Source organism: Bombus pascuorum, chromosome 8 (genome assembly GCF_905332965.1).
Source record: "Bombus pascuorum chromosome 8, iyBomPasc1.1, whole genome shotgun sequence".
NCBI classification, from domain to species: Eukaryota; Metazoa; Arthropoda; class Insecta; order Hymenoptera; family Apidae; genus Bombus; species Bombus pascuorum.
In genome coordinates, this window is record NC_083495.1 from 11,474,017 (window position 1) to 11,501,147 (window position 27,131).

General features: G+C 42.5%; 3 protein-coding genes and 2 long non-coding RNA genes across 6 annotated transcripts in view; 2 read left to right on the top strand and 3 right to left on the bottom strand.

Moving 5' to 3' along the window:
- LOC132909732 (protein pangolin, isoforms A/H/I/S-like) overlaps positions 1 to 8,874 on the bottom strand; it is a 95,766-nt gene extending 86,892 nt beyond the window's left edge. Inside the window, exons 1-2 of the mRNA XM_060964734.1 lie at positions 7,171 to 8,874; positions 6,842 to 6,920 (exon numbers count right to left, since the gene is read on the bottom strand). Of these exons, the coding sequence (XP_060820717.1) occupies positions 6,842 to 6,920; positions 7,171 to 7,320 (229 nt within the window). The 5' untranslated portion in view covers positions 7,321 to 8,874. The remainder of the gene's footprint in view (positions 1 to 6,841; positions 6,921 to 7,170) is intronic.
- Positions 8,875 to 12,012: 3,138 nt separating this feature from the next.
- LOC132909729 (transient receptor potential channel pyrexia-like) lies at positions 12,013 to 17,438 on the bottom strand. Of its 2 annotated transcripts, none has more exons than XM_060964718.1 (9): positions 16,518 to 17,438; positions 15,943 to 16,195; positions 15,622 to 15,824; positions 15,314 to 15,535; positions 14,899 to 15,227; positions 14,293 to 14,566; positions 13,377 to 13,667; positions 12,359 to 12,618; positions 12,013 to 12,226 (listed from the first exon to the last, which is right to left on the bottom strand). In XM_060964718.1, the coding sequence occupies exons 1-9, from the start codon at positions 16,896 to 16,898 to the stop codon at positions 12,070 to 12,072; spliced, it is 2,370 nt and encodes a 789-aa protein (XP_060820701.1). In that variant the 5' UTR covers positions 16,899 to 17,438; the 3' UTR covers positions 12,013 to 12,069. The 2 variants fall into 2 exon arrangements, with proteins under 2 accessions (XP_060820701.1, XP_060820700.1); XM_060964717.1 differs by having other exon boundaries at positions 12,013 to 12,229.
- A 523-nt stretch (positions 17,439 to 17,961) lies between these two features.
- LOC132909737 (uncharacterized) lies at positions 17,962 to 19,416 on the bottom strand. The gene is made up of 3 exons (XR_009658596.1): positions 18,908 to 19,416; positions 18,498 to 18,817; positions 17,962 to 18,105 (listed from the first exon to the last, which is right to left on the bottom strand). It is a non-coding gene; the product is annotated as an uncharacterized LOC132909737 (long non-coding RNA).
- LOC132909733 (cysteine-rich protein 1-like) lies at positions 18,506 to 26,956 on the top strand. The gene is made up of 3 exons (XM_060964735.1): positions 18,506 to 18,638; positions 25,975 to 26,127; positions 26,622 to 26,956. Exons 1-3 carry the CDS (start codon positions 18,599 to 18,601, stop codon positions 26,663 to 26,665), a joined length of 237 nt encoding a protein of 78 aa, XP_060820718.1. The 5' UTR covers positions 18,506 to 18,598; the 3' UTR covers positions 26,666 to 26,956.
- Positions 19,653 to 21,641, top strand: LOC132909736 (uncharacterized). Its single transcript, XR_009658595.1, has 2 exons — positions 19,653 to 20,735; positions 20,832 to 21,641. It is a non-coding gene; the product is annotated as an uncharacterized LOC132909736 (long non-coding RNA).
- Positions 26,957 to 27,131: the final 175 nt, after the last annotated feature.

Genomic DNA, 27,131 nt, shown 5'->3' on the forward strand with positions numbered 1-27,131 from the left:
TAACGCGACTCGCGGAATTTCCTCTCGCTCGACGCTCTTTCGTAATTCTTGGACAAGCCCGATGACGATTTTCTCCCACGATAACCGTCCGATTTCGACGACAGCCCGCGCGGCGCGGCGCGTCACGTCGCGCGATAATACACCGTATAAATATACTTAGTCATTGTTATGTCCAACGAGCCGTGCTTGATAATTAGCGGTAGTTAGGCTGTTGCACCGAACGAGCAACGAGCAGCGAGCCAAGCAATCCGACGAATCTGCGTAATCGCTAGTCGAGATAACGCCCGGAAGATTTGTCAAGTCAATGTCCCGCGCATGGAACAGTCACGCGAATCTGAGAAAGCTGCAACGAGTTGATGAAAGTCGTATACAGGATGATTCTCAAAGCGGAGATCTCGAACGAGGAAGCCGTTGATTGAACATTGTTTCATTGGGTTGGTAACTAAGTGATTGCGGATTATGTCAATACCACCTAATGACAAAATCCGCAATCGCTTAGTTATCAACCCAATACCTATGTTTTGTACACGTGACTCTATTAAAATCGTTCACATGGAACGCTCGGTCGAAACAATTTTTATAATCTTTAAAATTATATATAATTTGCATAAATTTCTAAAAAACATTTAGATATCTAAATCTCTATTACATATTGCGAATATTATGAATTGATTGTTTTGCTACTGTTTTACTACTCTGATAGTTCTAGTAATTTGCACGGTCAGTCGAAAGTTTATAAAAACAAGTGGGCAAAACTTGGAAAAATGTGTTTAGTATGAATGCATTCTAATAGAAGAATTTTTACTCTGATATTCTTAATGCTAATTTTGGAATGAGTGATGGAATTAAAAGCGATAGTAAACTTTTGGTCGGTAGTGTACAAACAATGCAAGCGAAATGAAATTTTTCATAGGAAATTTCGAGCATTTACATTGAAATAACTGCGAGCAAGAAATAAAATAAAGCATTTAAAAATTCGGCTGGCAGAAATGAATAAAAAATGCAACGTTTCGCGCTGTTTCGATCACGTTGTTATACGACACAAACCCGTCGTGTGAAATGTAATTAAAGAATGGCATAAAATTCGGCAGAAATAATGCTGATAAAATATCCGTGTATATATTAAAGTAGACATTGCCTGTTGCGTAGAAACGTCGATTTGTAATTTTAATTTGAAAGGAGGACGAAAAAGAAGAAGAGGCGGAGAGAGAATAATAAAAAGCCTCGGAGAATCCTACTAGCGAAAAGCAGCCAATCTTCGTATTGATATTGAGATGTTTGCATTAAAATTCCGTGTAACCTGTGTACCGTGCCCGTTTTCTGGTATTTTTATTTGTGTACAATAATTTTCAAGCCATAGTTATCACGTCGATCCGCACACCGCCGAAAGACGCAATTTTAAACGCGTTCGTGCATTTGGAAATTAGCGGAGGATCGGTAGCACGCACCGGCGACGCGTCGAGAATGAGAAAGACGAAGAATAGGGCGAAACGAGAGAGGATGGGAGAAGAAAGAGCACAACATTCTTCTTTACATTTACTGCTATTATACTGATACACATCGTTAGTGTACCTCGAGGTTCGAGCTCACGCGACCTTAGAAAATTATAGCCAAAAATTTGGACCTTCCAATTGTTCTTCGTTAAAAGAGAAAAACGAAAGAAAGGAATGAAATAACGAGGAAAAAATTGTAAACAGGTTGTAGTGCTCGTTACACAAACCTAAGTAAATTCAATGGAAGAAACGAGACACGAGTGGCGCATATTTCGAGAAATATCCTTTGATATAAACCAAGACAAGTTCAACGGCCGATCCTTTGTAGAGCAAAACGCGTCTTAACGAGCGTACAAAAATACTCGCAGACCTTCGGCGGAGGAAAGATCGTACGAGTGTACAACGACGTTTAATGAATGGGGAAAAAATATCTGACGCATCACGCACCATTCAGTAGCGTGAACATCCTGTAGGAAAACTAGTTTCAGTGAGCGTAAGAAAAGAAAGCAAAAATGAAAAGGAGAAAGGGAAAATAAAGGAGTAAAAAGGAACGAGAACACGAAAGAAGGAAGGGGTCCAGAGTGAAGTAATTGATGCCAAGATTAATCCCACCTCGGCCTCCTCTAGCCTTCCTCGAAGCACCATAATTAACCACTTAAGCGATTACGACGGATCCCGACGTAATATTTTGCACGTTCCCCCCTACGTTCCACGTTCGTCCATCGCGGGTGCAACGAATTCTGATCCGGCCGCGTTATTTGCACGTAATTGTACGTCACAGAAAGTGATTTTCGTGTCGTGCCACAAGGCTCGCCGCGCGTCGCTACCGTTCAGACAAGATAAATTACAATAATTTAACACTCCACGGATTCGTTTACACTCGTACGCGACCAACTCTCATTTTCTCTCTTTGTTCGTGCATGGATCTTCGACCACTTTGTTAAGGGGAAAATAAACAGGTATAGTTTTTATGACGACAACAAGTACACGAGGTTTAAAACAATTAGGGTTATCTTTTTAAGAATGTGAAATATATAGGTTCGAACGTTAAGGAAGAAAAAGCCCATGTAACCTCTACTTAACGATCGGAAAAGACGTATTTGCTTAACGTTTGATGTATCACGTATTTCATCGAGCGATAAATTCAATCTGTGCTTTTATTGCAACAATTTATACACCGTTCCAAGTAATTAGACTTTATTACTCGGTAGGGCAACCGCGGCGTGTAAATCAGCACGCGATTAAAATATTATTACGTTCTACGAGTAGAGGCACAATCTCTCTTTTTCTTTCCAAAGCAATATCCGATTTGACAGCGAGTAATTTTCGCGAAAACTATCGCCACGTCGATACATCGGGACGGTTCAAACCGCCGCCACAATAAATTATCTTTCTTCGGTACAACTGCATTCGCCTGGCGTATAACAAACAAACGATTAACAAGATCTACGATAACTCGTCTTAAAGTGACAAGTGACCATCGATAAAGCCGCGATCAATATAATCGCAGTCTCCTTCGATTACCTCTTATCGCGTCAAGATTATCTGAAACCTCGAACGTCTGCCCGTGCAAATTCAATCGAGGGAAAAGGAAAAACTATTTCTTCTAATCATTTCTAATCAACTTGATTTGTCGAGTAATCGAGTTTATAAGAGAATGAAAATTCTACTTGAAAACGTACTTACGAAAATTTAACTTGCACGTACGACTTGGATTTTACCAGCTTATGCATTTAATAACTATGAAATGGCAACGACAAATGAAACAAAACTCGACATAATTTTAAACGGAATAAAAATTGTATCTTTTCCTTGTACGAACGATTTGAATTTTGATAGTCGTGATTTCGTAACTATCGAAAGAACACGACGCCTTCTCCAAAAGCAGAAATATTTGAAAAAGAAGAATTTCAAATATTCAACGACGAGCTTCTTCTAAATCCTTTGATCGCATACTCTAGGTGCCTAGGTTGGATATTAGAGGTAAGTCGTCGGAATCACAGTAACTCGTTAAAGTGTTTTGGCAACAAGGTGACAGCGTGTACGGCGTCACACGACATCGATTTGTCAGTGACAAAGTCCAGCCGGGGGGAGGACAGTACCAAGAGAGAGAGAGGATGTGTGTGTGTCTATGAGAGAAGAAGAGAGAGAGAGATTCCGGCGCGTTTCATTGTATATACCCGTTGCGCTAACGAGTTACAATTTGTTTCAAACCTGTCGCGAGAATAATAGCGTTCCGTAAACTTCGGTCAATTTCCCCCGGCAAATTGGGATTAACTTTGCCCGCGGTTTCTCGCCGAAAACCCTTTTCGCTTTTAACCAACGCCAATTCGATTTCGCTCATCCTCCGGCCCCACCCTTCACCCCTCGTGTTCGCCTGCCGATTACTTTCTGTTCTTGCGATTACTCTTCCCTCTGGCCGTGTGATGTAACGCGAAATTCCAACAACAAAGAATGGAGAATATTGTACGTGATAATAAAAGAAACATCAAAAAGTAAAATACTGAAAAATTATCTACTCTATATGGTTAAAAGATTCTAAATATCGCTTTGAAACTCAAGAAAATCTTTTTCCATCTTTGTATTTTTTTTTCTCGCTCGTTGAATTAAAAATATTTAATCATTATTTAACACGTTATCATTAAACACGTGAAACTTCAAATGTTTCAACATACCATGAAAAATTAAACGATGCTACATAGGACATTTTGACTAAGGGAAGGCGTACATTATGGTTACATAGAATTGTAGACGATGAAATGTTTCACTATGACGGCATGTGAAAAATTTTATGTACATTTCGATTTATTTATCGTAGCTATACTCGTCGTGATAGTATCCACCGATAGGAAATGTCAACAATTACACGAGGTTTCAAGATCTGAAGTATTTATTTGCAGTTCAATTTAATCGTATTAATATTTGCTATTCTAGTAGCTTTTAAGCTTGAAATGCGCATAAATTGCGGCTAACATCCTTTGTTTCTAACTTGTGAAAATTTCCTTCATTTATTCTTCCTTAAAATATTATACACAGCTATGGAATCGTAACGGTCAAGAGATAAAATAAGAGTTTCGATTGGGAATTTCTAGAGAAACAAATTTCTACAAATCATCGACAGTGTATCAAAACTAAAGCCACCGAGAGTTTCGATAATTATTCTGGACGAGCGAAAATTACGAAGTAGAGGATCGAGAGACGACAAAGTTTCAAGCGTGTCGGAACGTTTCTCCCGAGAGTTCCAAACCAAAGGGGAACAAAAGAGAGCGTTGTGTCTGAAATTGGTCGATAAATGGCTTCGAAATTTTCAGTGCGCGATACGAAGCGAGAGCGCACGATGTTTATTGCCGTTTCCGCGAACCCGAACGTCATCTTACTTGAAAGCAGCGGAAAGAAAACAGTATCGTATGCCCTTGTAAAAACAGCAACAGAACCGCGGGCTCGAGTTACTCTTTCTCGGAAACGATCGACCTCCGACAAAAAAAAACCGAACGTTATCACACGAAACTCTTACGTTTGGGTAATTCGCAAGGTACAAGAATGAGTTCGCAAACACAACGCAACTGTCTGCCATAAAAACTATGAATGAAAGGACGACGCGCAAGGTTGGGATACAACAACGGATAAAGAAACTTGAGAAACTGACTCGCGAGATTCATTCATGCGTTTCGACGCACGTGTCGTGTATATAATTCGGAACATCCATCCAAGAAACTACATATTTTATTCTCTTTATGGATAAAGCGACGTCCGTTTAATCTGTCGGCTGAATTCTTTTCTGAACGCTGCGCTCTTCCTTTTGCGCGTACCAAATATTTTCAGATTACCGTCGAAGTGTAACGCGATACATGTACGTATATCATGAGAAATTAATGCTGCTTTGAAAGAGCATAAATTACGAACAAAGTATTATTAATCTCTCCGACACTTCCTTCCAAAATGTTTACTATTTTTTATGTTTGCACAGACTGCGAAAGCCGTATATTCGTCGAGTTTGATTTTTTATGTATCTCTCTGTTATTATTATTACTACTCTACTATTCATGGCAATAAACGATAATCGATCTAAAATTTATGAAACTTCAACGCTTACGTCTTTGTACGGATTTTCGCTGTTTATTGAAAAATCGCGTCAGAGTTTGCGGTGTCACGAAATTTCTCGCGTCGAACGCGTGCAGATGATGCGTGCGTGCGCGTTGTTTCCGCTGGGAGCGCGCCAAAACGGAAATGAGAAATACGCGGGCGTTTTGGTTTTTAGTGAACCGGCTACAATAAACGATAATACGTAGCAGGCTCGTTAATCTCGTTCAACGATCGGAACACGACTAGATTGTTAATCGCCTAGCTAGAGTTTAGAGAAACGGCGCGGCAAGAATGCTTCTCCGACAATTTCAGCCGTCTGTTACGGCGGCGGGACCAGACTAAAGGCGTCTAAATTATCATTAGGACGTAAAAGCGATTTGCCACAAGTAGATTACGTTACCAGATCGTAAGATAACCACCTACAATGACGTTAATTTATATGAATCAGGGCCCTGCCCCTGCGACACGCATAAAATATCATAACGCGTTATCAGATTTCATAGGCGAGTGAAACTGGGCGCGATAAACGTCCGACGGGACGAATAACGTCCGACGACATTCGACCGTGTCGTATTGTCGATCAATCTTCCTTTGTTTCTAATTCGTTCTTCGTGACTTCGTGACAATTCTCCATTTTTGTACATGCAACATGTGTACGCAACGATTTCATAGATTAAATTACATGTTAAATTGTACGGCGTTATGTGTACGTATATAATATAGCGAATGTATTCATCCAGTAAATTTCATTCATTTACAGTTCAACGTATACATATACTAATTTAAAGTAAATTATAGCGTTTACAATGAGATTTAAACGTTTGTTAGTAGAAACAGAATATATAGATTTATTAGAAATAATAGTCACTTTATATTTGCCAACTTCTGTCTCTGTTTCGCATTGACTAAATTTTCTTAACCAAATTGACGACTCGATCATAATCGCGACTAAAAGTCAGCGCGCATATTCTCTAGACTTTTCTCTCACCGCGACATGTGCGCTTTGTAATCTCCTACTTTTCTAACAACAAACGAGTAACTGCGTTTATCCTAAACTTCGCTCGTTAAAAGTTACACGGAAAACGCTTAGTCACGATACAATTTCAAAAGTTATCATAGCGTTCTTGTATCACGATCCGGTATCTCGTATCGCTGAATATTTATCTGATACTAGCGCGAAACAATTGTAACGGAAGGGGAAGATGATCGTCGTAGTTGCTTAGCGTAAACAGACAAGAAAGAAAGATAGAATAAATGAGACTCACCGAAAACGGGGCTGAGGTCGGATCTCGCTGACGTCTTGCCCGTCGTCGCGTAACTTCCACCGGCGAGCGAGCCCTTTTCCTGTAAACACACGCATGCACTTAATGGCGACGTCCTTATGTTGTCACGATCGAGTGGGTGGATCAAAGAAGAAGATACGTTGTACACGACGATCAAACAGAAAGAGAAAGAGAGAGAGAGAGAAGGAGGGAAGAACGACACGTTGTGTTATGCAGAGGTAAAACTTTATCGCAACGACAACACGATATCTGTTGTACGATAAAGTATAAGAAAAAAAGAGGGAGAATTTTTGAATGTCATCGACACGCACCTCAGACTCCGTGAGGTCGATGAGGGAACTTTTCTCCTCCGTGAGGTTCTCGGAGGACCTCTTCTCGTCCTCGCCCTCATCCTTGAAGACCTTGACCTCGTCTTCGCTGCCGAGATCGTCGCCGCCGCCGCTGCTGCTCACGTGCGGCATTATTGCTGGCCGAGCGACGGCCACCGTCTTTCCTGTCTTCGTCGTTCGGCGACTTAACACAAGAGGTGTGTCCGCCTCGAGTAGCGGACCAAGGAGAGGTTAGGCAGCCGATACGGCCGACGCGGGAATTTCGAAAGCCGGTGTTCGACGTGCCGGCTGCGAATCGTTCAACACACGACGTTCAGAATAGCACACTAAGCGACGAGCGAACAACTAGCGGAAACAAAACTCGACGAGAAGACGATGGTCCGAGAGAGGAGAAGACGACGCACAGCGACAGGCAGATTCTTCTCTCTTCTCAACAAGGCTGCTACAATCCGTCGGAACGGCGCTGCGCTGCCTCTCTTTCTATCACGGACTGCGTGCTCCTCTGTCACGCGCGCACGAGACTACGCGACTAAAGAACGCCACCGACGCGACAGACACTTCCTCCCTTCGGTACTTCTCTGTGTCACTAGTGCCGCACAACAACGAACAATACGATACGAATGACGCAAGGACGACAGCACAGAGCACACAGAGAACGGTTCACCGTCACCGTCACCTTAGCCTCCACCACCGTCGCCACCGTCGTCGACGGAGGAGGTTAGGCTTCTATATATTTGAACGCACACTTTTCTTTTCTTTTGCTTGATTTTTCCTTTCCTTGTTTTCCCCTTCGACGTGAGGGGCACAAAACGAGAACGTAGCACCGTAAGTATAAAAAAAAGAAGGCCGCGGTGATACGAGATCGGAACACGACTAAAAACGCACCACCAGTCAAAACACAAAGACGCGAGGATACGATAGTAATCTCGATGAAACGAATATCACCGATGATCATCGACGAGACACGAAAAAGAGAGAGAGAGAGAAAGAGATGTATATCACCGTGAACGACAAACGCGGGCCGGCAACGAGCCGAAGGTTTAACGGCCGACGCGCGTTTACTCGCGTATTAACCGAAACGTAATCTCGGCGAAGATACGAGGACCGCGTGGGAAGGCCGGCGCACACAAGGGAGGAGAGAAGGAGGTGCGATATACACACGGCGGATGGAAACGAGGGGACAAGGAAGAGGTAACGATGGAACGTGTGTGATGTAGGTTGAGTCGTGTGTAGAGTGGTCCCTGGACCCCGTGGTGTGTGTCGTATTTAGCGCGCGCGCTGCCAGCAACTTTCCGTGCGTTGTCGTCGTGTACGTATACGTGTTGTAGGTTTTTCCTCTCTTTTTCTTTCGTTTATTGCGTGCACCAGGCGCATAGTCCGCGCGCCACGTATCCGCACGATGGTGGCCACGATGCTTTAGCGAGCGCGCGATCCTGCTGCTGCTCTTGCTTCGATTCCGTATGCAGGTAAGTACGAAGAACACGCGCGACGACGAGTACGGCACCACGACGACGGTGACGACGTTGCTGCTGTTCTTGCTGTTGTTGTTGACGGTGCACGCGCCGGACGGCCATCGTGCCCGTGGTTAGGTCCCGAGGTGCGTGTTTGCGTATCTCGCCCCGACTCCGATGGCTCGATGTGCTCTGCCTGGATGCTCGGTGCCGACTGCCGGTCACAGTGAGCTCGGGCGGGCGGCTCTCCCACGCGACGACCAATCACGACGCCGGATTCACCGCCGCGGCTTCCCTCACCGACGCGCCACCTCACCCCCACCCTCACCCCCCGCGAGGCCACGACCGGCCAGTCATGGCAGGCAAGGCGGCGAACCGACTCCACCCGAACTCGTCCGAATTTGCCCGAACTTCTAGTACCGTCTTCGTCGTGATCGTCGTCGTCTTCGTGATCGTCGTCTTCGTGATCGTCGCCGTCGTCGCCGTCGCTGTCGTCGCTGCCGCCACCATCGTCGCTGCTACCGCCACCGCCACCGTCACCGCCACCGCCACCGCCACCGCCACCACCGCCGCCACCACCGCCGCCGCCACGGCTGTTGCTGCCACCGCCGCCACCACCACCGCTGCTGCTGCTGCTCCCACCGCCAGTGCCACCACCGCCACCACCGCTACCGTAACTCCTGCGTGCCGTTTTCGTCGTGCGAGAGGACCAGCTACGATCCTCCTATCTCCCCACCCTACTACACGCAAAGACTTATATTCTAACAAACAATAAGCAAAACGTTTATCTTCTATTAAGTTCCACTTATGGCCGTCCGATTTGTCGTCCAGCTTTTTTCTCCTATTCGTACTATGCCATTTCTTTTCACCGACGGCTATTTTGCGGTTGTTTTTTAGTGGACGTACGATCCGTTGGTTTCCTCTTCTATTTAATTATTAAGGTTTTATTATCGACCATGTAGACACGAATTCCGATCGTATCTACGAAGAATTTCTTGTTGCTTAATTAATCTGGAAGAAAAAGAAACGCACGTTGATATGCCGCATGAGCCAGTACTACCAACTTTGGAAACCGTAATTTATTATAATTGAAGACGAACATAAGCGAGTTTCCGATACCGTCGATGGTGAATGACTTTACGCGAGGTGCAAATTCTCCTATGTTATTCGTTCTACCTAGAAATCTTTCCTCCGGTCGGGGAAACTCGTTTGTGAATTTTTCTCCGATCCCGGTTGCGCGTTTCAAAGTCAACCCTATAAATTATGCGTCCTGTTAAAGTAACCTTTTTATTCTGTTCGGTGACGCCTCTTTCTCCTTTCTTTCTCTTTCGAGGCGAGCGTGGAATTTCAAGAAACGATTCCACGCGTAATGTCGTTTTTCGTGAAAATAAAAGTATGGCGTCAAAGCAGTCGCGAAATACGTCCAGTTCTGTTACAACCGTTAAGGCAGGTGCACGTTTGATTTCTTTACAGCCGCGGGTGAACGACAATTTATGGTAATGTATGCGCTGGCCACTGTCCTATCCGATTTCCGTATTTAATTAAAATCTGAACGAATACACGGGTCCCCTTATTAGCCGCTAACAAAGCTGATTTTCGTGTCATCTCTAGGAATGACAAAGGGAACGAGTCACGTGAGTGCGTGTGATCGTTTGCGTACGATCCGCTGTCATTCGCCTTATATCGAAATAAGCGAGATAAATTTCAGACAGATCGGATGACGTGTCCTCGGCTTAATCACCTGGACGAACAATACAACACATTATATTCCGTTGAAATAACGCGTTCGTTCGATCGTACTTCATTATTTGCACGCAAACATTATACCCGTATTAATAACCTCAAATGTCAGAATCACTGCACGTACCTTTGTTAAGAAACCTTCGCGTTAATTATTCCTGGGACAACCAACACGACTCGCGTTCACGTGTGCCTGGATTAACGTTTTTGTAAATTTTCTGCCAACTACATAAATCTTATCGATAAATTGCAATTATCTTGCCTGCACGAAACTCTTCGGTACTTTCAGGTATATCGCATGAATCACGTTCCGTGCCATACATTCTTGGAAAGTTATGAACTAATTTAGAGAAAAAAGGTAGAAAAATGGAAAAAGCGACATTGAAGAAAAGGGGAAGGAAAGAAGACTTACTAAACTTCGAATATCCAGAATATTCCTCGATGCGAAGAAATTACAGCCATTCTTTGAAAGTCATTGTTTCCTGCATTTCCCGCCAATTTTGGTAGCACAGCGATCGTATAAGTATTTGATTGGTTGGTTAACAATGTAAGTACTACATATCTGTTGGCGTGATCTGTAACATTTTGAAAGCTATTTATCAATATTCTTGTCGAAATAATGAATTGTGTTTGAAAAATATATACGACGATAAATTTATCGCATTACCATATATGTTGGATTACTGATGAGGGTGACAGGTATGGTATCAAACATACATTCATTAAAATCCTATTTAATTATCGTTTCAATTGAAATATAATGAGGAATCTGCATGCTATCATAAATGTAATTATTTGTAAAATGTAATTGCATAAATTGCGTTTGTTGTTCGTAAAATTATTCGTGACTGTAGTCACTTGAGAATTATTGAGGATAGCACGAAAATTTAAGCAAATAGGATAAAGATTGAATGGATAACAAAAAATCCTGAATTATACAATAACTAAAAGGCTACTATTTGAAATATGTTACATATTTTAAGGTATAAATTTAATAAATATGTTTACCTACAACTTACAACATTCGATGATCCTGCTAAGAAACGATCAACGTGCCATGACAATTTCGTACGTTACAACTTTAAAAATCTAAAATGGTATCGCAGAGACATCTATGCTCAGATCGATATCTAATGAAATCTTCGCTAGGTTACGTCGATAACACTATTCCTCTACTATACCGACCTTTAGCAATGCGTATCTGTAATTTAGAGCTAAACTGATATAACTCAAGCCACTGACGAGATACACTTTTTTTGTTATTTTTCAACAGAGCACAATTATGGTAATTATCACATACACATTTCTGTAATATCCTTAATCCGGCTACTATCATTTTCAATAATTAAAGGTATGCGAATAGCAGTTAGGTAAAGATAAAAAATAACAAAACTTCTCACTGAGTGCTATATATTTAGACATAAATAGAAACGTAACTAATACCTCTCTTTTTACTAGTGATTCCAAAGTTCCAATAGAGGTTATACGCCATACTTCTACCTATTATTTGATTAAATCTGGGTAAGTCTTCACGTAATATTCATCTTCTAAATATTTTTTTGCAATTAAGCAAAATTATCATAAATTAAAGATATTTCCGTAGGATACGTAATAAATAAATAAATATATATCATAGAGTTTATCGATATTGTAATAAAAACATAAGAAAAAGATACACATATATATTTCTTCACAGGTTAGTAATCTTCCTCAGCCCCGTTCGTGCATTACAAGGTACTGAAAAGTTTCTCATGGCGGACGGATAATAAGGTACCCTTAATTGCAGCAACACTTCCTCCAACAGCGCCTTTAATTCCACGTTATCGTCCCCGTTGTTATTTTCACGCCTGCTGGGAAAATAACGTTTTCTTTAAGACGGCTTCAACTTTGGGTCGTTATGGATGAAATTATTAATTAAAGCGTAAAATGACGGTGATCGACCGAACTTTTACTCGTTCGTCGCACGACAAGTTGCCCACCTTTCGGTGTCGCGCGAGTTTCCCAAGGCGAGCAGAAACAACGCCTCCCTCAGCCTCGCTGGCACGCCGAGGGATGATTCATGGAAATAACGTTCGTGATAACAGAACGTAATTTTTGTGGGAATGCCTCGCCTCGAGTCTAGCAGCCTGGCTAACCGAGGATGTAGCCAATTGCGGCGAAAGATTCGATGTGATGTCAGCACTAGTCTTTCTAAATGAGCCACAAACTCGGCCTGCTTCAACAATTGGCGAATGTGTCCCTGAATTCACGCAATATTCATTCTTATACGGGTAGCTGCACACTTTAATTAATTTAATTAACTTCTAATTAAATTGGATATTCAATTAGAAACGAAGACTACAGGGAAAGATCATGATGACCTATATTTTTCTCCCTTGGTAGCACAGTTTAAAATTTAATGCGCTGTCTGCCACTAATATATTAGTAGAACTGTCTTTTTAATGGACTTTGGAATTAAATGTACGATATCACTTTCCTAAATAGTTCAAAGATATGGGATGTTTATGTAAATTCATATTTCTCTGAGCATTACTAATCGAGGCTGGATAATTTATTTTATTTACTAGATATTATAACATATACTTTAAATTGCATCATCTACATATTTTTGCAACTATATAAACATCCGCAATTGACTCATAACATTGATGGTACTATATATATTCTATTTAAGAAATACTCAGTGATATATGATTTATTTTCAAAAGACACGTATCTTTGAACTTGACAGGTTATTTTCTATTTCAACTATGATATATCGAAGTACTTCCGTTTAGTTTGTCAAGAAGCGTAAAAATTATAAAATCAACGAAAGTAAGCTTATTATATTTGTCCCATTTGATTTTCAGATATAATCATTGAACGTCAATATATTACTGATTCATTGCTATTTTCGATATTACTATGGAATTATTCATCCAGCATTCCGCAATACCAAGGAAACGTTTACGTAATGAATATCGAAGGTAGGTGAGTAAGAGTATCGACGGACCGTACCTCCTTCTCGAGGCCTTGGATGTCATTGACCGCGAGGCCGATCATCAGGTTCATCAGGACGATACTAGCGAGCATGACGAAAGCGAGGAACACGACCCTGCTCGTGGCTGGTAGGAAGGAACTCCCATTCTTCTCGTCCGAGAACAGAGCCCCGTACTCGTACTCACCCATCATCATTACCACGGTCTTCACGACGGCCCTCCAGGAATTGCGAAACTGGTCGTTCCCGTGGAACAAAACGGCGAAGCTGAACGCGAATCCGACAATCAGGCAGACGAACGCTAGGAGAACCTGAAAGGAAATAAAAAGCCCCAGATGCACGTTGTTATAATCGCGAAGTAGAAAGGGTGGTAGGGCTGCGCGAAGTAGGGGTAGGCAAGTGGGTCCTGATGGGAGCCATATCACCGACCAGACATTTAGAACCTTGCTTCTTCCTTCTTCCCCCTTTGGCTTTTCATTTCTAACGATATTCGCCGAAGGGAAGAGCCTCGTCGCTCTCTTGTACCTTTCGTTTCGGCTAAATGCAGGATCTTTCGCCATACAGACGGAATTAAAAAAAAAAAGAAAAAAAAAGAAAAGGAGAAAGAGAAAGCAAAGGAAAAAGATACAAGAAAAAAAGCCTCCCCCGGCACATTAAATCAGGGTTAACGTTGCTCCTGTTGAAACGACTCTCTTCGGTGAAAAACGGTGTTCTTGCGGTGTCGGACGTAGCTGCTTTTTATTCGCGCCCGTTTAACCGCGACTCGACGCGCTTTAACGAGGAAAATTGGGAGTTCTTCCTTCAACGGGGGATTCCTCGTTACTTTTTCCTTTCCCCAAGTTCGATCCTGACGAGCGAATAGGGCGAGGAACAGGCGATTATTACACAGCGCACCGGGAATCAAACGCATGTCGGTTGATTACGTCTACTACTGACCTTCAGAATATTCTTCAGCACCGTGGAGAACATGAGCGCGTAATATCCGCACATTGGAAGACGGCCGATTAACAGCATCATTTGCATCCAGGCAAGCAGGATTGCCAGGCTGATGGAATGCAACATCCATTGAGGGGGTTGTCGAGCACCGTGTAATTCCTTTTCCCCTGATGAAGCCGTAATCTCGCTTCTATAAGCGCTACCCATTGAAATCGTCAGAGATATCGCCGCGCAGGCGAACGATAGCCACGTTTCGTACTGTCTCAGATAATGTCTAAAATATATAGGTTTTCCGAGTAATTGTAAGAATAAATAAAGTGAAGATGCTGATGAAAAGACGCGACAGATATACAAGACAAGGTGAAAATTATTTTTATTATATGAAATTGTATGGGTACCTTGTGAATCTACGTTTCAAATGAAATGATAAGTTTTACAGGTTTGACGATTTTCTGATCATATTAACTGTTGTTGGTTCTCGTGAGTGTCCCGATACTTACGAACAAGAGTGTGGGTATCTGATGTTTATAAGAAATTTATCCACGTTAAAATTCTAAGAGAAATGACGAAGGAACAAACTTAATTTTATTTTTATTTTAGACGAACCTAGGTACCATCAGCACCTGAACGACATTGTGAAGGAAGAGGACGCAAGAACAGGAAGAGAGAATCCTCCGCAACAGGGTGTAATCAGTCTCGTATCGCAATATCGTTATGGAATAACCAGACAGGGAAAAGACCAGCAGGGCGTGGACGAAGACGAGACTAAAGAAGAATACTCTCAACTTGGACCACTTCAACCAGAGGAACGTTTCCACCAGCGGATGTTGTAGTATCGTCAATTGTTCCACGTTCGAGGCTGCTGCAATAAGGGACGTAACTACTCCCATTTGCAGCTCTTCTTTTGGCGCTAGCACGTTGAAGTCAATGGTGATCTTGAACAGAAAACAATAAAATACAGAAAACAGTAAAAGGGTGGAACGACATCTTTAGAACGAGTAAATCACGCTGTTTCTATTACCTGGGAATTTTCCACAGAACTTTCAACGGAACTCATTTTAACGCGGGAAGACAGAATATCGTTTAGAAATAAGATTGGTGTTGGTATGTGAGCAAATATGGCATCGATGACAGTAATTCCGGTGTTCGTTTCTGCGCTTAAATTGCCACCGTGATCGATTAGTATTCGAACGCACTCGTGATGACCTTGGTAAGCTGCTCTATGCAATGGTGTTCGATTGATCTGGATATCAAAGAAAGGAAACGGGACAATTAAGTGATTATTATGTTAAATTTAGCAGATACATAGAAGGTTAAATAAAGACTCACGTTATCTCGAATGTCGATATCACAAAAAGGTATGTTCTCTAGAAGGATCGAAAGCGCCTCTGGGTTACCCGTGCTGGCAGCGAGATGAAGAGGAGTACTTCCTGTGCCTTTGCATTGATAAAGAGGCCACGCACCACCGTTCAGTAACCTTCTCGTCGCCGAACAACTTCCTAGTAAGGTCGCAGTATGCAATACGGTAGTACCTGTAAGTTTATAAAAAGGACTAATTAGGATCAAACACAACACAGAACACGGTACACAGAGAAGCTTAATAATTTTCATTATTGATGACCTCTACATAATATAATAACTATATAATACCTGTATTAGGATCGATGACGTTAGGTGAAGCTTTCGCTGCTACGAGGATCTCGACGATGTCATTAAATTTGGAAATTTCGTTGCAATTCTCTTTTGCGACTGCGGTCCCTGCTAGTAGCAATGGTGTGATTCCACGTTCGTCTTTCACGTTCACATCAGCACCAGCTTCCACCAGGATCTTGACTACAGCAGCGTGATTGTTCTTCACAGCTTGGTGCATGGGTGTCCTTCCCCAACACTCTGGTGTAGGTAACTAAAATTCAAATCGATTAGTACTTTCATTTGGAAGATGATAAGTAAGCTAGAAATATTTATAAAAATTTATATTTTCACGAACACGAGTAAAGAAACAGAACCTACGCGAAGGTTTGCTTCACTCGTTAGATAATATAATACTACAAGTATTATATTTTGAATATTTAAATATTTCTGTTTATTACGTGTACTCCGTACATTTTTTAAACTCCTAAAATATTTCATAAACATTGCAGTCTACCGTTAAATGTATCCAAGAAACTTTAAAATTACTAATGAGTAGCACAGAAATTAAATTTTATTTAATTCACGGTACTTACGTTTCGACCAATAAAACACAGGTTCGAAGGTGAACGAGTATTCTTGTAACAAGAATCAACTCCGACTCTATTTTCCGTGAAAGCTCCATGTTCCAACAACCAATTCACCACTTCGCAGTTTCCATGATGCGCCGCGTGAAAAAGCGCACATCTGCCAATTTTGTCCGTGGCATTGATATCAGCTCCATTTTCATACAACAGTTGCAATAATTCAATATTCCCTCGCCAAGCAGCCAACTGAACGATAGTCACGCGCAGTACTCCAACAGGCTGTAAGAATTTTTTATCGAATCTCGTGGTGCAGATCTCTATTGCCGTTCCCACATCGTCGTTTTCAATAGAGGTGATCAATTTTAATTGATCGTTATCATACGAATTCATTTCGGTTGATAATCTCTCTTATACACCCTGTTCTATGAAGTATGTTTCAATTTCGCGTGCTTGCTTTTCACTGACGTCGAATCAACAACAGTGCAGATAGATATATATTACAATTAATCAGAGGATGTGGTCAGTTATAAGATCTACGTACCCCATGTGTTTTTATCGCCTGCCTAAAAATATATTGCCCCGTTATTTACTGACGATAACAACCACTCAGAGGTAGTCCAGTTTTATTTACGTTTTCGACATACCGCGGCTATTGGCTCGAGCAAGTGAGCAGCCAAGACATATCTCCTCGTGTGTCTACTATTTGGCTATTGGCAGGTATCAAGATGTATATATCGTGTCTTACGTTTTGGTACGATTTTTCGAAAATTGAGTGATACGAATTTCTCTAGAAATGTGTTCGATCGTTATTTTCTCTGTAAAACAATCAGTATTTGTATCTACCTTCATTTTAAACGCTTGAATTCAAAATAATTTCTTAGAATCTGTAAAGCTCTATTGTTTACAAAATCTATAAAGCACGCGTCAAATGACGATAATTAACCCTTTTATGCTCGATATTTGATATACGTATCAACTATGCAAGTTATTAATTAATGAGATGCTGAATGTACAAGTACAATCAAATTTTAGCGTTATATATCTTCCTTACGAAATCGTTCTAAATAATGATTTCTATTATATATTATAACGATCAATGACGGCATATTGGCTTAGTGCGAGTCTCGTGGCCAAATTTTGGAAACGAAATATTTCAAATAATTCTATCTCTCTACGCATACAATGTAACTGAAATTAGAGGATCGCGATAACAAAGAAAATGTCCAAAAGGTTACTACTAAAATGACTCGTTACGAGGATTCGATGCTATAAATGAGTCAAGATTGTTTACTTCTTTCAAACCCGTTTCAATGCACGTTAATATCTTTCACCAAGCTCGAACTCGCTCTTTCGTCAACTTACTCCTCTCTCTTCTTATTTCATCAACCACGCTATCCACGGCCTTAGCCCAATTCCTCTTCTCGAGCCTCTACATACATACATCCGCTCCATCCTCAACAATCTCGTTCGGTTGCATTCCTATTGTTTCTATCCGCCCCGTTATTTACGTATACACGCTAGTATACCGATCGACTCCGACCATCTCTGAATACTCATGAACAGCCCTGTACTTGGCTATGCGTTTTCGATAACGAATCTGTCAACAATGGATAACGGGATCGGTCGGTCCGAAGAGCGATTCATCGGTCGAAGAAGTCGAACCTCTCGAGTAAAGCGACCGTTAGCGGTTACGAGCGCACTTACCTGGTACACGCACACAATCGCGTCGATGACACTCTAGTGCCGCCGCAAGTTCAGGTGCACGCACACTCGATGTACATTTATGTAAAGACATGCATGTGTGTGTATGAATGTGTGTGCGTGTGCGTGCGTGCATGGACACATACACACACACGTACATAGACGGGATACCAGTTTCGAAGTCGAACCGAGGCGACCTTAACACGGGTTTCTCGCACGCGCACACACATGTACGACCGACGTTAACACACGTTCGTACGCTCAATCAACTAGAGAGAATCGCGTTACCTTGCAGAACGCGCGGGCCCAGTACGCGCTTGACCACGCTGCTGAGTGGAGCCTGTTCGACGCTTCCGTAGTTGTTCCAACAAGAACCAAACTGTTCCATCATGCCCAACTGTCCGAAGTGCGACAAGCCAGTCTATTTCGGTGAGTGCTTGCTTCTTCTTCAAGCGTAATTTTCATCGAAAAGCATTTCTCAGCAGATTCTGGCCTTTGTTGAACGTAATCCTATTGTAGATTTTCCGAAAGATTCCAAAATACTGATATTTTATGCGCTAACTTTTGTAGAGGACACTTTTTACGTTGTAAATTCATCAGACCCCAATCTCTCGCGGTATTCTATACAGTGAGGAGCAGAAAGAGGTTTAAAATAGCTATTTACGTGTTTAAGTATCGGTAGCTTCTGCAGTAGACACCTTGTATACTTATTGTATTATATTTACTTGATGATCAAGTTATGTTGTTTCTCGTACTGCTTATCCTTTGCTATCTCTTTTCCGCCATCGTATATATAGAGAAACTGTTCAATCTGTTGCGATTATTGCTTGAATTGAATATTCATATCGCTATCTATGTAGGAAGTCTCGTACCTACTAAAAAAAGATTAGAAGTGTCTGTGTATCGGATTTCGAATAGAACCAAGTTTCAGTGTGTAAAACCGCAATATTCATAACTATACTCGCAATCCGCTTAGTATTCCAAATAATTTACATTTTTTTTCCGTATACGATGTCACAACGACAGCTTCGTAAGAAACGGATTGTCTAATCGATAATTATAAACGTTGCCCAATCTCGTGCAAATCGTTGACGCATAATCCGGCTATAACGACCCATTCTACACTCACAGTGTCCACGAAATTACTCGCCTGTGTACGATTGCGTACATCCTGCTGCAGGAAATTCGCGTCACGAGTGCTACGCTATCCACGCAATAGTGTGCGTGAAATGACGACAGGAATGATATCATTGTACGTCCTCGCGATTCACCTTGACAAATATTATGTCAACCTCGTTCCGTTGTGTACGAGTAAATACGCAATGGGAATTTCGAGTAATACGAGTTATTGGGAAGGAAATTTTATGTAATGAAATGCGAATATCATGCGTCTTCCTACGTGTCATCAGTCGTGTCGTCGATGTGCAAAGCTGGTTTTCAATTGTAATACTTCGTACGATCCTTTGAACCTTTTTTACTCTTAAAAGACTAATTGAGAGGGAGAGAAAGTTGGTGTATTTTGATGTATATGAGATCGTTGGTAAATACTGATTTATATAATTTGGAACATATGTACTTTGATCCACGATAATATGATAATGATTGGTTATCAAGAACATACATATATTTTCATCGTGATGGATACCATTGGAAGAACCTGAAGTTATGAGTTGTCCTCGATATTTATGATAATGCCTCATTCATTAGTATTATCTACAGAATTATTACGATACTAACGCACGCTGCTGTCACTATCGTTGAGGTAATTTTCTGTCGCGAATATCGCGCAAAATGTTTTGCTGGAATTCACTTTGGTAGTATAATGTACGTAGAAATAATGCTCAATTTTATTCCGGAATGTTCGACAATTCTTTCCACCATCGTTCTTCGCAATTTCTTGACAACTATTCCTTGTCATTATTTAAAATTCGCAAAATTCCAATTCTAAGCTCAGCTTATAATTTTCTATTAACCATCGACTTATACCATGCGTTCAATAATTTTTCGATAACCGACAATCGTCGCAATTATCGAACATTTCCAAAATTCTGTCTCTCGAATAAACTCGTACACACGTTCCCGTTGGTCGACAAATTCCAGCTATCGAAAATACCATCGCTACGTTTAACGTTCTAAAGTCCACGCGATTAGCCTGAAAGCCACAGTAGAATGTTCTTCAAATTTTCCACGATAATTCACCCACATTTCCACGATTGTCGGACTGAAAACAAACCAATTCAAACATACGACGCCAAATGAACACCCACGACGACAGTGGCGTTCGACCTTGAGGCGCTCGATTCCGCTTATCGCGGTCGTTTTTCGCGAGGGGTCCTCGCGTTCAGCGAACCTCGTCGCGATAACCTTATCGTCGTCCAATCAGCAGGCTCGCGCTTCCCCTTGGACGCTTAGATAAACGTTGCACCGTGGTGGCTGCAGAACGATAGCTCGCTTTCGTTCCCTTCGGGCGGCCGATGTTGCTCGCGCCAGCTCGCGCGCTCGCCCAGAGCCATCGTATTCAGGGAGGTAGGCTTTTAATTGCACGCTTCCTCTTTCGAGCGGCCTTTTAGACGGCCCCGTTAAAGCACTATTAGCGCTGAAAGCGGATTTTTTTGAATACAGTAGAGCCGCTGCCGACGGCTACGTATATGGGCTTTCAGATCGGGCCAAGTAGGCGTGCGAGGAATGGATGCCGTGGCAACGGGCGAATTAGAGGGACGACACTCTTTTTCCGTGTATCGCGAGAGGAAGAGGATGATAGTTTCAAAGGGGTTCAGAGAAAGAGAAAGAGAGAGAGAGAGAGGGTCATTGGCCTCCAAATCGAAGACTCGCGAGCGCGTTTTTAGTTTGTCACCGCAGACCCACGACTAGCCGCCAGGATTTGCGCGAGAAACACCGTTTAGTGGACGCGTCGAGAGATTACGCTTCTCTTTAATTAGTAGCTGCTTCAGCGAACGAGCCACTCAGCTTGGAATTTTGATAATTTCTTGGTTCTCGGCTCTTGATTAACTGTGCATTTATACGAGTGTATCGCTGTCGAGGGATTTAAAGGGCGAATTCGGCCATTATGGCTGTGTCTTGGACGAGGATGAGGATTTTGCGAGTATCGTATGGATTTCGTGGTGTGTTCAAACGTAGGAAAAGATTTTCAAGAAGTTTCGTAAACGATCGTTTGCGTTACGAGGATCGATGTTGGATCGTGAGAAAGATATTATAAAGGATTGTATATCTACCCAAGCAATTGGTAACGTGCTAATTATTTTAGCAAATGGAACGTCCATCACTAGCTAGCTATTGACCCGAGAAATGCAAGATTTACGTTTGCCGCTCGATATCCACCGCGATATCTTCGCAACGAGTCGACCTCGACCGCTCCATAAATTATTGCTAAATACGAATATGTACATCTACGTTTTTACGAATACCAAGCAACTTCCAATAAATCAATGATTAATTCTTAACCTCAACCTTACATAACGAGCTCTCCAAAGAGTATTGGTACATTAAACGTGTTCCAAGCGCCTTACACTTTTCGATCGCATTTTATTTTAAACTTACAATTAACCATGGGAAAAGGATGTGGACCTTTGAACCGTTGATCTTTGTATTCAATTAATCGCTGACACGCTGCATCGTGTTACATTCTCGAGCAAAGTAACTTTTGAAGTTTCAGCCTTCTTCCTCTTGATCCGCGTAGGCGGCAAGCGCAGAAAGCGAACTCGCGGTGAAGCCACTCGCAGCTTTCTACTCGCATTTTCTTTGTTTCGAGCGAGCATTCTACGGGTAACGTGCACCCGCAAAAGGTAGAAGCTTTTTTCGAGCCCGGTCGCAACAGAGATCCTTTGAAAAACCAAGATCCGCCTTCAAATAAAACTACATTCGAACGATCTCGTGGCATTTGACAAACGACTCGTGTTATCCTCTGTCGTTTTTCTTTTTACGAATATTTAATGAATCTTCTTAACGAATCGTGGTTCACCCTTTTACGTCGACACATGACTGATTTTCAGGGAATTGCTGACTATTCGACGAACAAAGATTTCCTGGTTTTTCGCCGGATTTTATGAGCCGTTGGTTATTAGGAAAAGTAGAAACGCTCGACATCGAGATTCTACGAAATGTTATACAATAAGCATCCTTTTTAGTAACTGATGCTTCATGAATCAGCAATGAATGCCATCACTGTGAAAGTTTTAGGGTTTCAAAGCCTCCTTGTCTCTGAGATATCTCTATTCGATATTTTAACGTGCCTACGGCTCTCGCACGCTGCGTAAAAATACGCAAAATACAATAGTAACAATAGTAAGACGGTAAAAATAGGAATAAGATTCCGCTACGTAAGAATCTTTGAATGTAATTAAAAATATGCCTAGAGAAGTACAATTTCACTGTCTTTAGATTTTGATTCGTTTCAACTTTCATAATAACCCTGTAAAGATTTCTTTAATTACTCGTCTCTTCATACGCTTTGAATTTTTGTGTCAAAAGCGAAAATACACAAAGAACGTTAAGAAACAGTTCTTTTAGATTTAGAAAGCGATGGATACGAACGGCTTCCGCGCAAAAATTCTTCGTTAATTCATTTCGTACACGGAAGGATGTCTTAAAGGGAGATTCGTAGACGGTAACAAGCCACGCAACGGAAGAAAAACTTCAAGACCAGGGTGAACGCGCGTTCGCGGCGAGCGAGCTTGAAAATCGCGGATAGGAGAAGCGGACGAGGAAACCGAGTCATGTTGCATGGAGAGCAACGACAATAAAGTGTCCAGCGGCGAGGAGAGCGACAACGGGACAGGCTTCGGGAAGCAGTATCGAGTAATAATAAGAAGAACAGAGGAGGAAACAGGTTTGGAGAAGAATAGCCGGGTCGTGGTGGTGAAGAACGACGCCAAGAGGAGAGAGGAGGATACGGGCGAAAGGAAGAAGAGAAGAAAGAAAAGAAGGGAATAGCTGCTTCCTTTTCCCTCCTCCTTTCAACCCTCGCGTTTACGATGTCACGGTGGGGGAGGTAGAGTTACTACGACGAGAAGTTTTTCACGGCCTTTCCTGGCGAGTTGGGCGAGGGCGGAGATGATGGAGGCGGCGGATCGGCAGTTTGAAAGACGCAGCAAGAAACGTGGTAGTGGGAAAGAGGATTGGTGTGGGGTGGGTGGGCGGTCTGGGTGGGGTGCAAGAGGTGGAGAATGGTCTACCGAGGAAATAAAGAGAAAGAAGAAAAGAGAGAAGCAGGGAAAGACAGCGGGGGATGATGTTCCAAGCCTATGCAATCAGCAGCCGCCGATTGTTTGGCGCCCGGGCGCAACGATCCGTGCACAGCGCTGTCTGCCTTTTCGCGCTGCCACTGCACACCAGCAATGCTTGACGATTATGCACTCGCTTCTCCGCCGCCAGATAATTAGGAGTTAATTAACTAATGGCCCTTTATGCGTACCCTTCTTGCTCCACAGCCTCTCTTTCCTTCATCCGTGTACCATTCTGCGAACAAGCTGCCCGTTCCTCCGTCTTCCTCGCTCCTCCTCGCTGCTACTCGCTCTTCGTCCTTCTCCTCCAACGCAACCTTCCCCCATTTCTCTCGCTCTTTCGCCTCTTCCGCCCTCTCTCTCTCTCTCTCTCTCTCTCTCTCTCTCTCCTCGTCTACATCGCGGCCTGTCCTACCCCCCTCGCACCCCCTTTACGAACCCTCCCCCCCTTTTACCTACGTTGGTTCCCGACGTCGACCCCTTTAGACCCGTTCCCGTGTCTCTCCGCTCCTCGTCATTTTCCAATTCCCCTCGCTGGCACCACCGTCCTTTGTGCTCCTCCTTAGACGCGGAGGAACGTTTGAATGCCAACCACCGGGCCGCCACCGGTCCGTGGCTTTTTTGTCTTCCCCGCGAGGTTTGATATGTCGTAATGGTATGACGCAGCGCGGTGCACCCAAGGAAAAAAAGGCTACACTCGCTCCTCTGATTTCGCGGCCTTTTGTCAACCGAGATCCGAACCGCGTACGAGCGTCAAACACACGCAAGAACCACGCCAGCCGGATAGAAAATGCACGCTGCTTTCTTTATCCGTGTTTCGAGAGGTTCGGCTGACGCGATACTTCGTCGTTACAAGGTATTGTTGATGCTACCAGTCAGCTTCATCCTTGTTACGTTCGCTCGTATTCGTCTCGATACTTGATCGCCACGCAACCGTACGCATGATCGACGCGATCATGCACATCGTGAAAGCTGCACAGCGACACTTCGGAAAGAAAATCGTGCCACTCGAAGTCTTTCTCAATCCTGTCGGATAATAAACGTATTTCCTCCTCTTCTTTCTCTCGGCTCGTGGGATCGACGCTCTTTTCGATTAATCAGCCGCGTTTCTGCGCGATGACGCGCCACAAAAGCGCTTGGCCGTGTCGCTGACTCCTTGTTTGCGTCGTCGACACCACCTTTAGCCATTAGTCGCGCGACGTCGCCCCTTGCGCTCCAAGAGAAATCCTGCAAAGGCGTATAATTCGCGCGCACTCGCTCGCACGTGGGAATTCGTCGCGCGACAATGCAGCGCGGATATTTTGTAAAGCGGCGTGGCTGTCGCGCTTTATCACAGCGAAGGTGCACAGGACGCCTCGAGTTCGCGCCTTCGCTGAATGGAACGCGTTCACCGAACGTCCCCGCCGGGAATTAGCCATTCAATTTTATAATTACGAAATTGCTAATGGAGCAGTCGGCGGCGAAGCTCGCGACGACTCGGGTCCCGCCTGGGGATAATTCTGTGTTCCGATCGTCGAGGGAAAGCGCGTTAGCGGATTCCAAACGGAGTGTGCAGCTTATTGTACGTTTGGATCGATCGCGTCTCTTCTAAACGACGCGCTCGTGAAGTTACTCGACGCTTTCGCTTCTGAGTGAATGGTTGATGATCAGGATTTTGAAGGTTTCTCCAAGGTTTCCTCCGTATTCATAAATACTTTGAATATTTCTCGGTTTCGTTTGGTTCGTAAGTCTAGAATGTTTTTGTTTCTCGGTCTATGCCACTTTTGCACAATGATATAATAATGGGACGTTTAAAGAACACGTGCTTTGATAACAGAAGCTTTACTGTACGCTAAAAATTATGTGGGACCTTCAGGTTGCTTCGATAATCGTTCGAAACTTTGAAATTTTTCCACAAGCCAGTCGACACACTGCCACTCTTATACAAATTTTTCACAACATTGAAATTACTTCACAACGTACCTGTTTGATTGTTTGAAATGTCACAAGTTATTAGACATGTTTCCAACGTTCAATCTTTTAAATTTAGAAATAAGAATTCCTTTGAAATGCTTTGGAACTAAGAACGTTGAGATACAAAATAATTTCAAACGTTTCGTGTATAATACAAATCGTAAATGTTTGAGGTTTTGCATTACGCAACGATGGATCGGTGGTAAGCGGCAATTTCGCGACACGTGGTGCGACAATCGTTATCCAATTCCGCCGCTTATTATTATGCAATGCCACGCGTTTGCCGGCAATCACCACCGTTTGCACCGGCTTACTTATTGTCAGTCAGGGGGTTGATAAAACTTCGTTCAGGCTTCTTTATCGGGAACGCAGCCGTACATGGCTTTAGCGAAGTGGATTGAGGCCACGCGAATAGACCTGATCGAACGTAATAATTTCCCCGTTTTCATTTCACCCGGTGAATCATTCGTGGATCGGTGACATCGAAAGCGGACAATCGACTTATACGGCACGAAACGTGAATATCAAATTAAACGAAGCTTATACGAACGCGATTTTTCTGTTTGTTACAGCTGAAAGGAAAACGTCGTTGGGAAAGGACTGGCATGGTTCCTGTTTACGATGCGAAAAGTGTAATAAAACTTTGACACCTGGTAGCCATTCGGAACACGAAGGCAAACCTTACTGTAATCATCCGTGTTATTCTGCTCTGTTTGGTCCTGGAGGTGAGTGACGAGTGAACATTCGATGGAAGAATTTGTGTTTACTCAGAACTACTAGAAGTCTTATTCGATTTATTTGTTGGAATAATTCTGCTTTGGATCTTGTGAATTCTATTCTCTTTTGATCGATTCGATTTATACGCGAACGTCGATGGATGTTCTAAAACTCATGGTTTCCATAATGGTCGATAGAAAGTAATTTTTAGATTTCCTTTTATTTTTTTATACTTTGACTGTTCTGTATCGATCTCTTAGAATCACGTTAACACAATTTATTTAACGTCGCGTCTCTTGGTACAATTTGCATTTCGATGATTTAGAGCTCGATGGATGATGGTGATCTTAATTTCAAATGGTATTTCTTAGTACTCATAGAGAATTATACGTGAATCTGTTTAGGACAGTTCAGTAAAATTAAAGGATTTTTCTTGGTCCTTCTTTTTACTTGCTGCAATCTCGATGGACTCTGCTGAAACATTTATTCTTGCGCATTGCAGGTTTCGGTCGAGGCGGCGCCGAGAGTTACATTTACAAAAAATGAAAAACCCGAGGACTTCATGACGATGTAATACATAATGTTAATCTAATCGCGTTACCTGTACCGTAGTAATTATATTTAATGGATAATGAACATATAGATTGCCTAAGCGTGAATTATGTACAATATTTTCGTAACGATTATGAAATGTGTGGTTGCAAAGTATGGTATACTTAAGATAATTAATTTTTTATAAGGTTGTATATTGCATAATGTATATCTGTTTACTACATATGTAGTTATAACATGGAATAAAACTTTAACGATGCCAGTTTGAAATCCAATGTAATGAAACTTGTGTCTACGTTTTTCATGATGGGTAAGGAAGATATCTGTATCACCTTTTGATGATCCGTTACCTATTATATCGACGAGCAGCTATGCAGAGCTCATTTCTACCCCATAATGGTGCTTTCGGAAAGTAGTCAAATAAAGGTAGGTGGCAGCTTGTGCTACGTGCATGCTTTGC

Coding starts and splice junctions, on each gene's coding strand:
- LOC132909729 (XM_060964717.1), bottom strand. CDS start 16,898: ATGAATTCGTATGATAACGATCAATTAAAATTGATCACCTCTATTGAA. Junction 15,536..15,621: donor ATATCGACATTCGAGATAAC/GTGAGTCTTTAT, acceptor TTTGATATCCAG/ATCAATCGAACACCATTGCA. Junction 15,228..15,313: donor GTTCTGTGGAAAATTCCCAG/GTAATAGAAACA, acceptor TTTCTGTTCAAG/ATCACCATTGACTTCAACGT.
- LOC132909733 (XM_060964735.1), top strand. CDS start 18,599: ATGCCCAACTGTCCGAAGTGCGACAAGCCAGTCTATTTCG. Junction 18,639..25,974: donor CGACAAGCCAGTCTATTTCG/GTGAGTGCTTGC, acceptor TGTTTGTTACAG/CTGAAAGGAAAACGTCGTTG. Junction 26,128..26,621: donor TGCTCTGTTTGGTCCTGGAG/GTGAGTGACGAG, acceptor TGCGCATTGCAG/GTTTCGGTCGAGGCGGCGCC.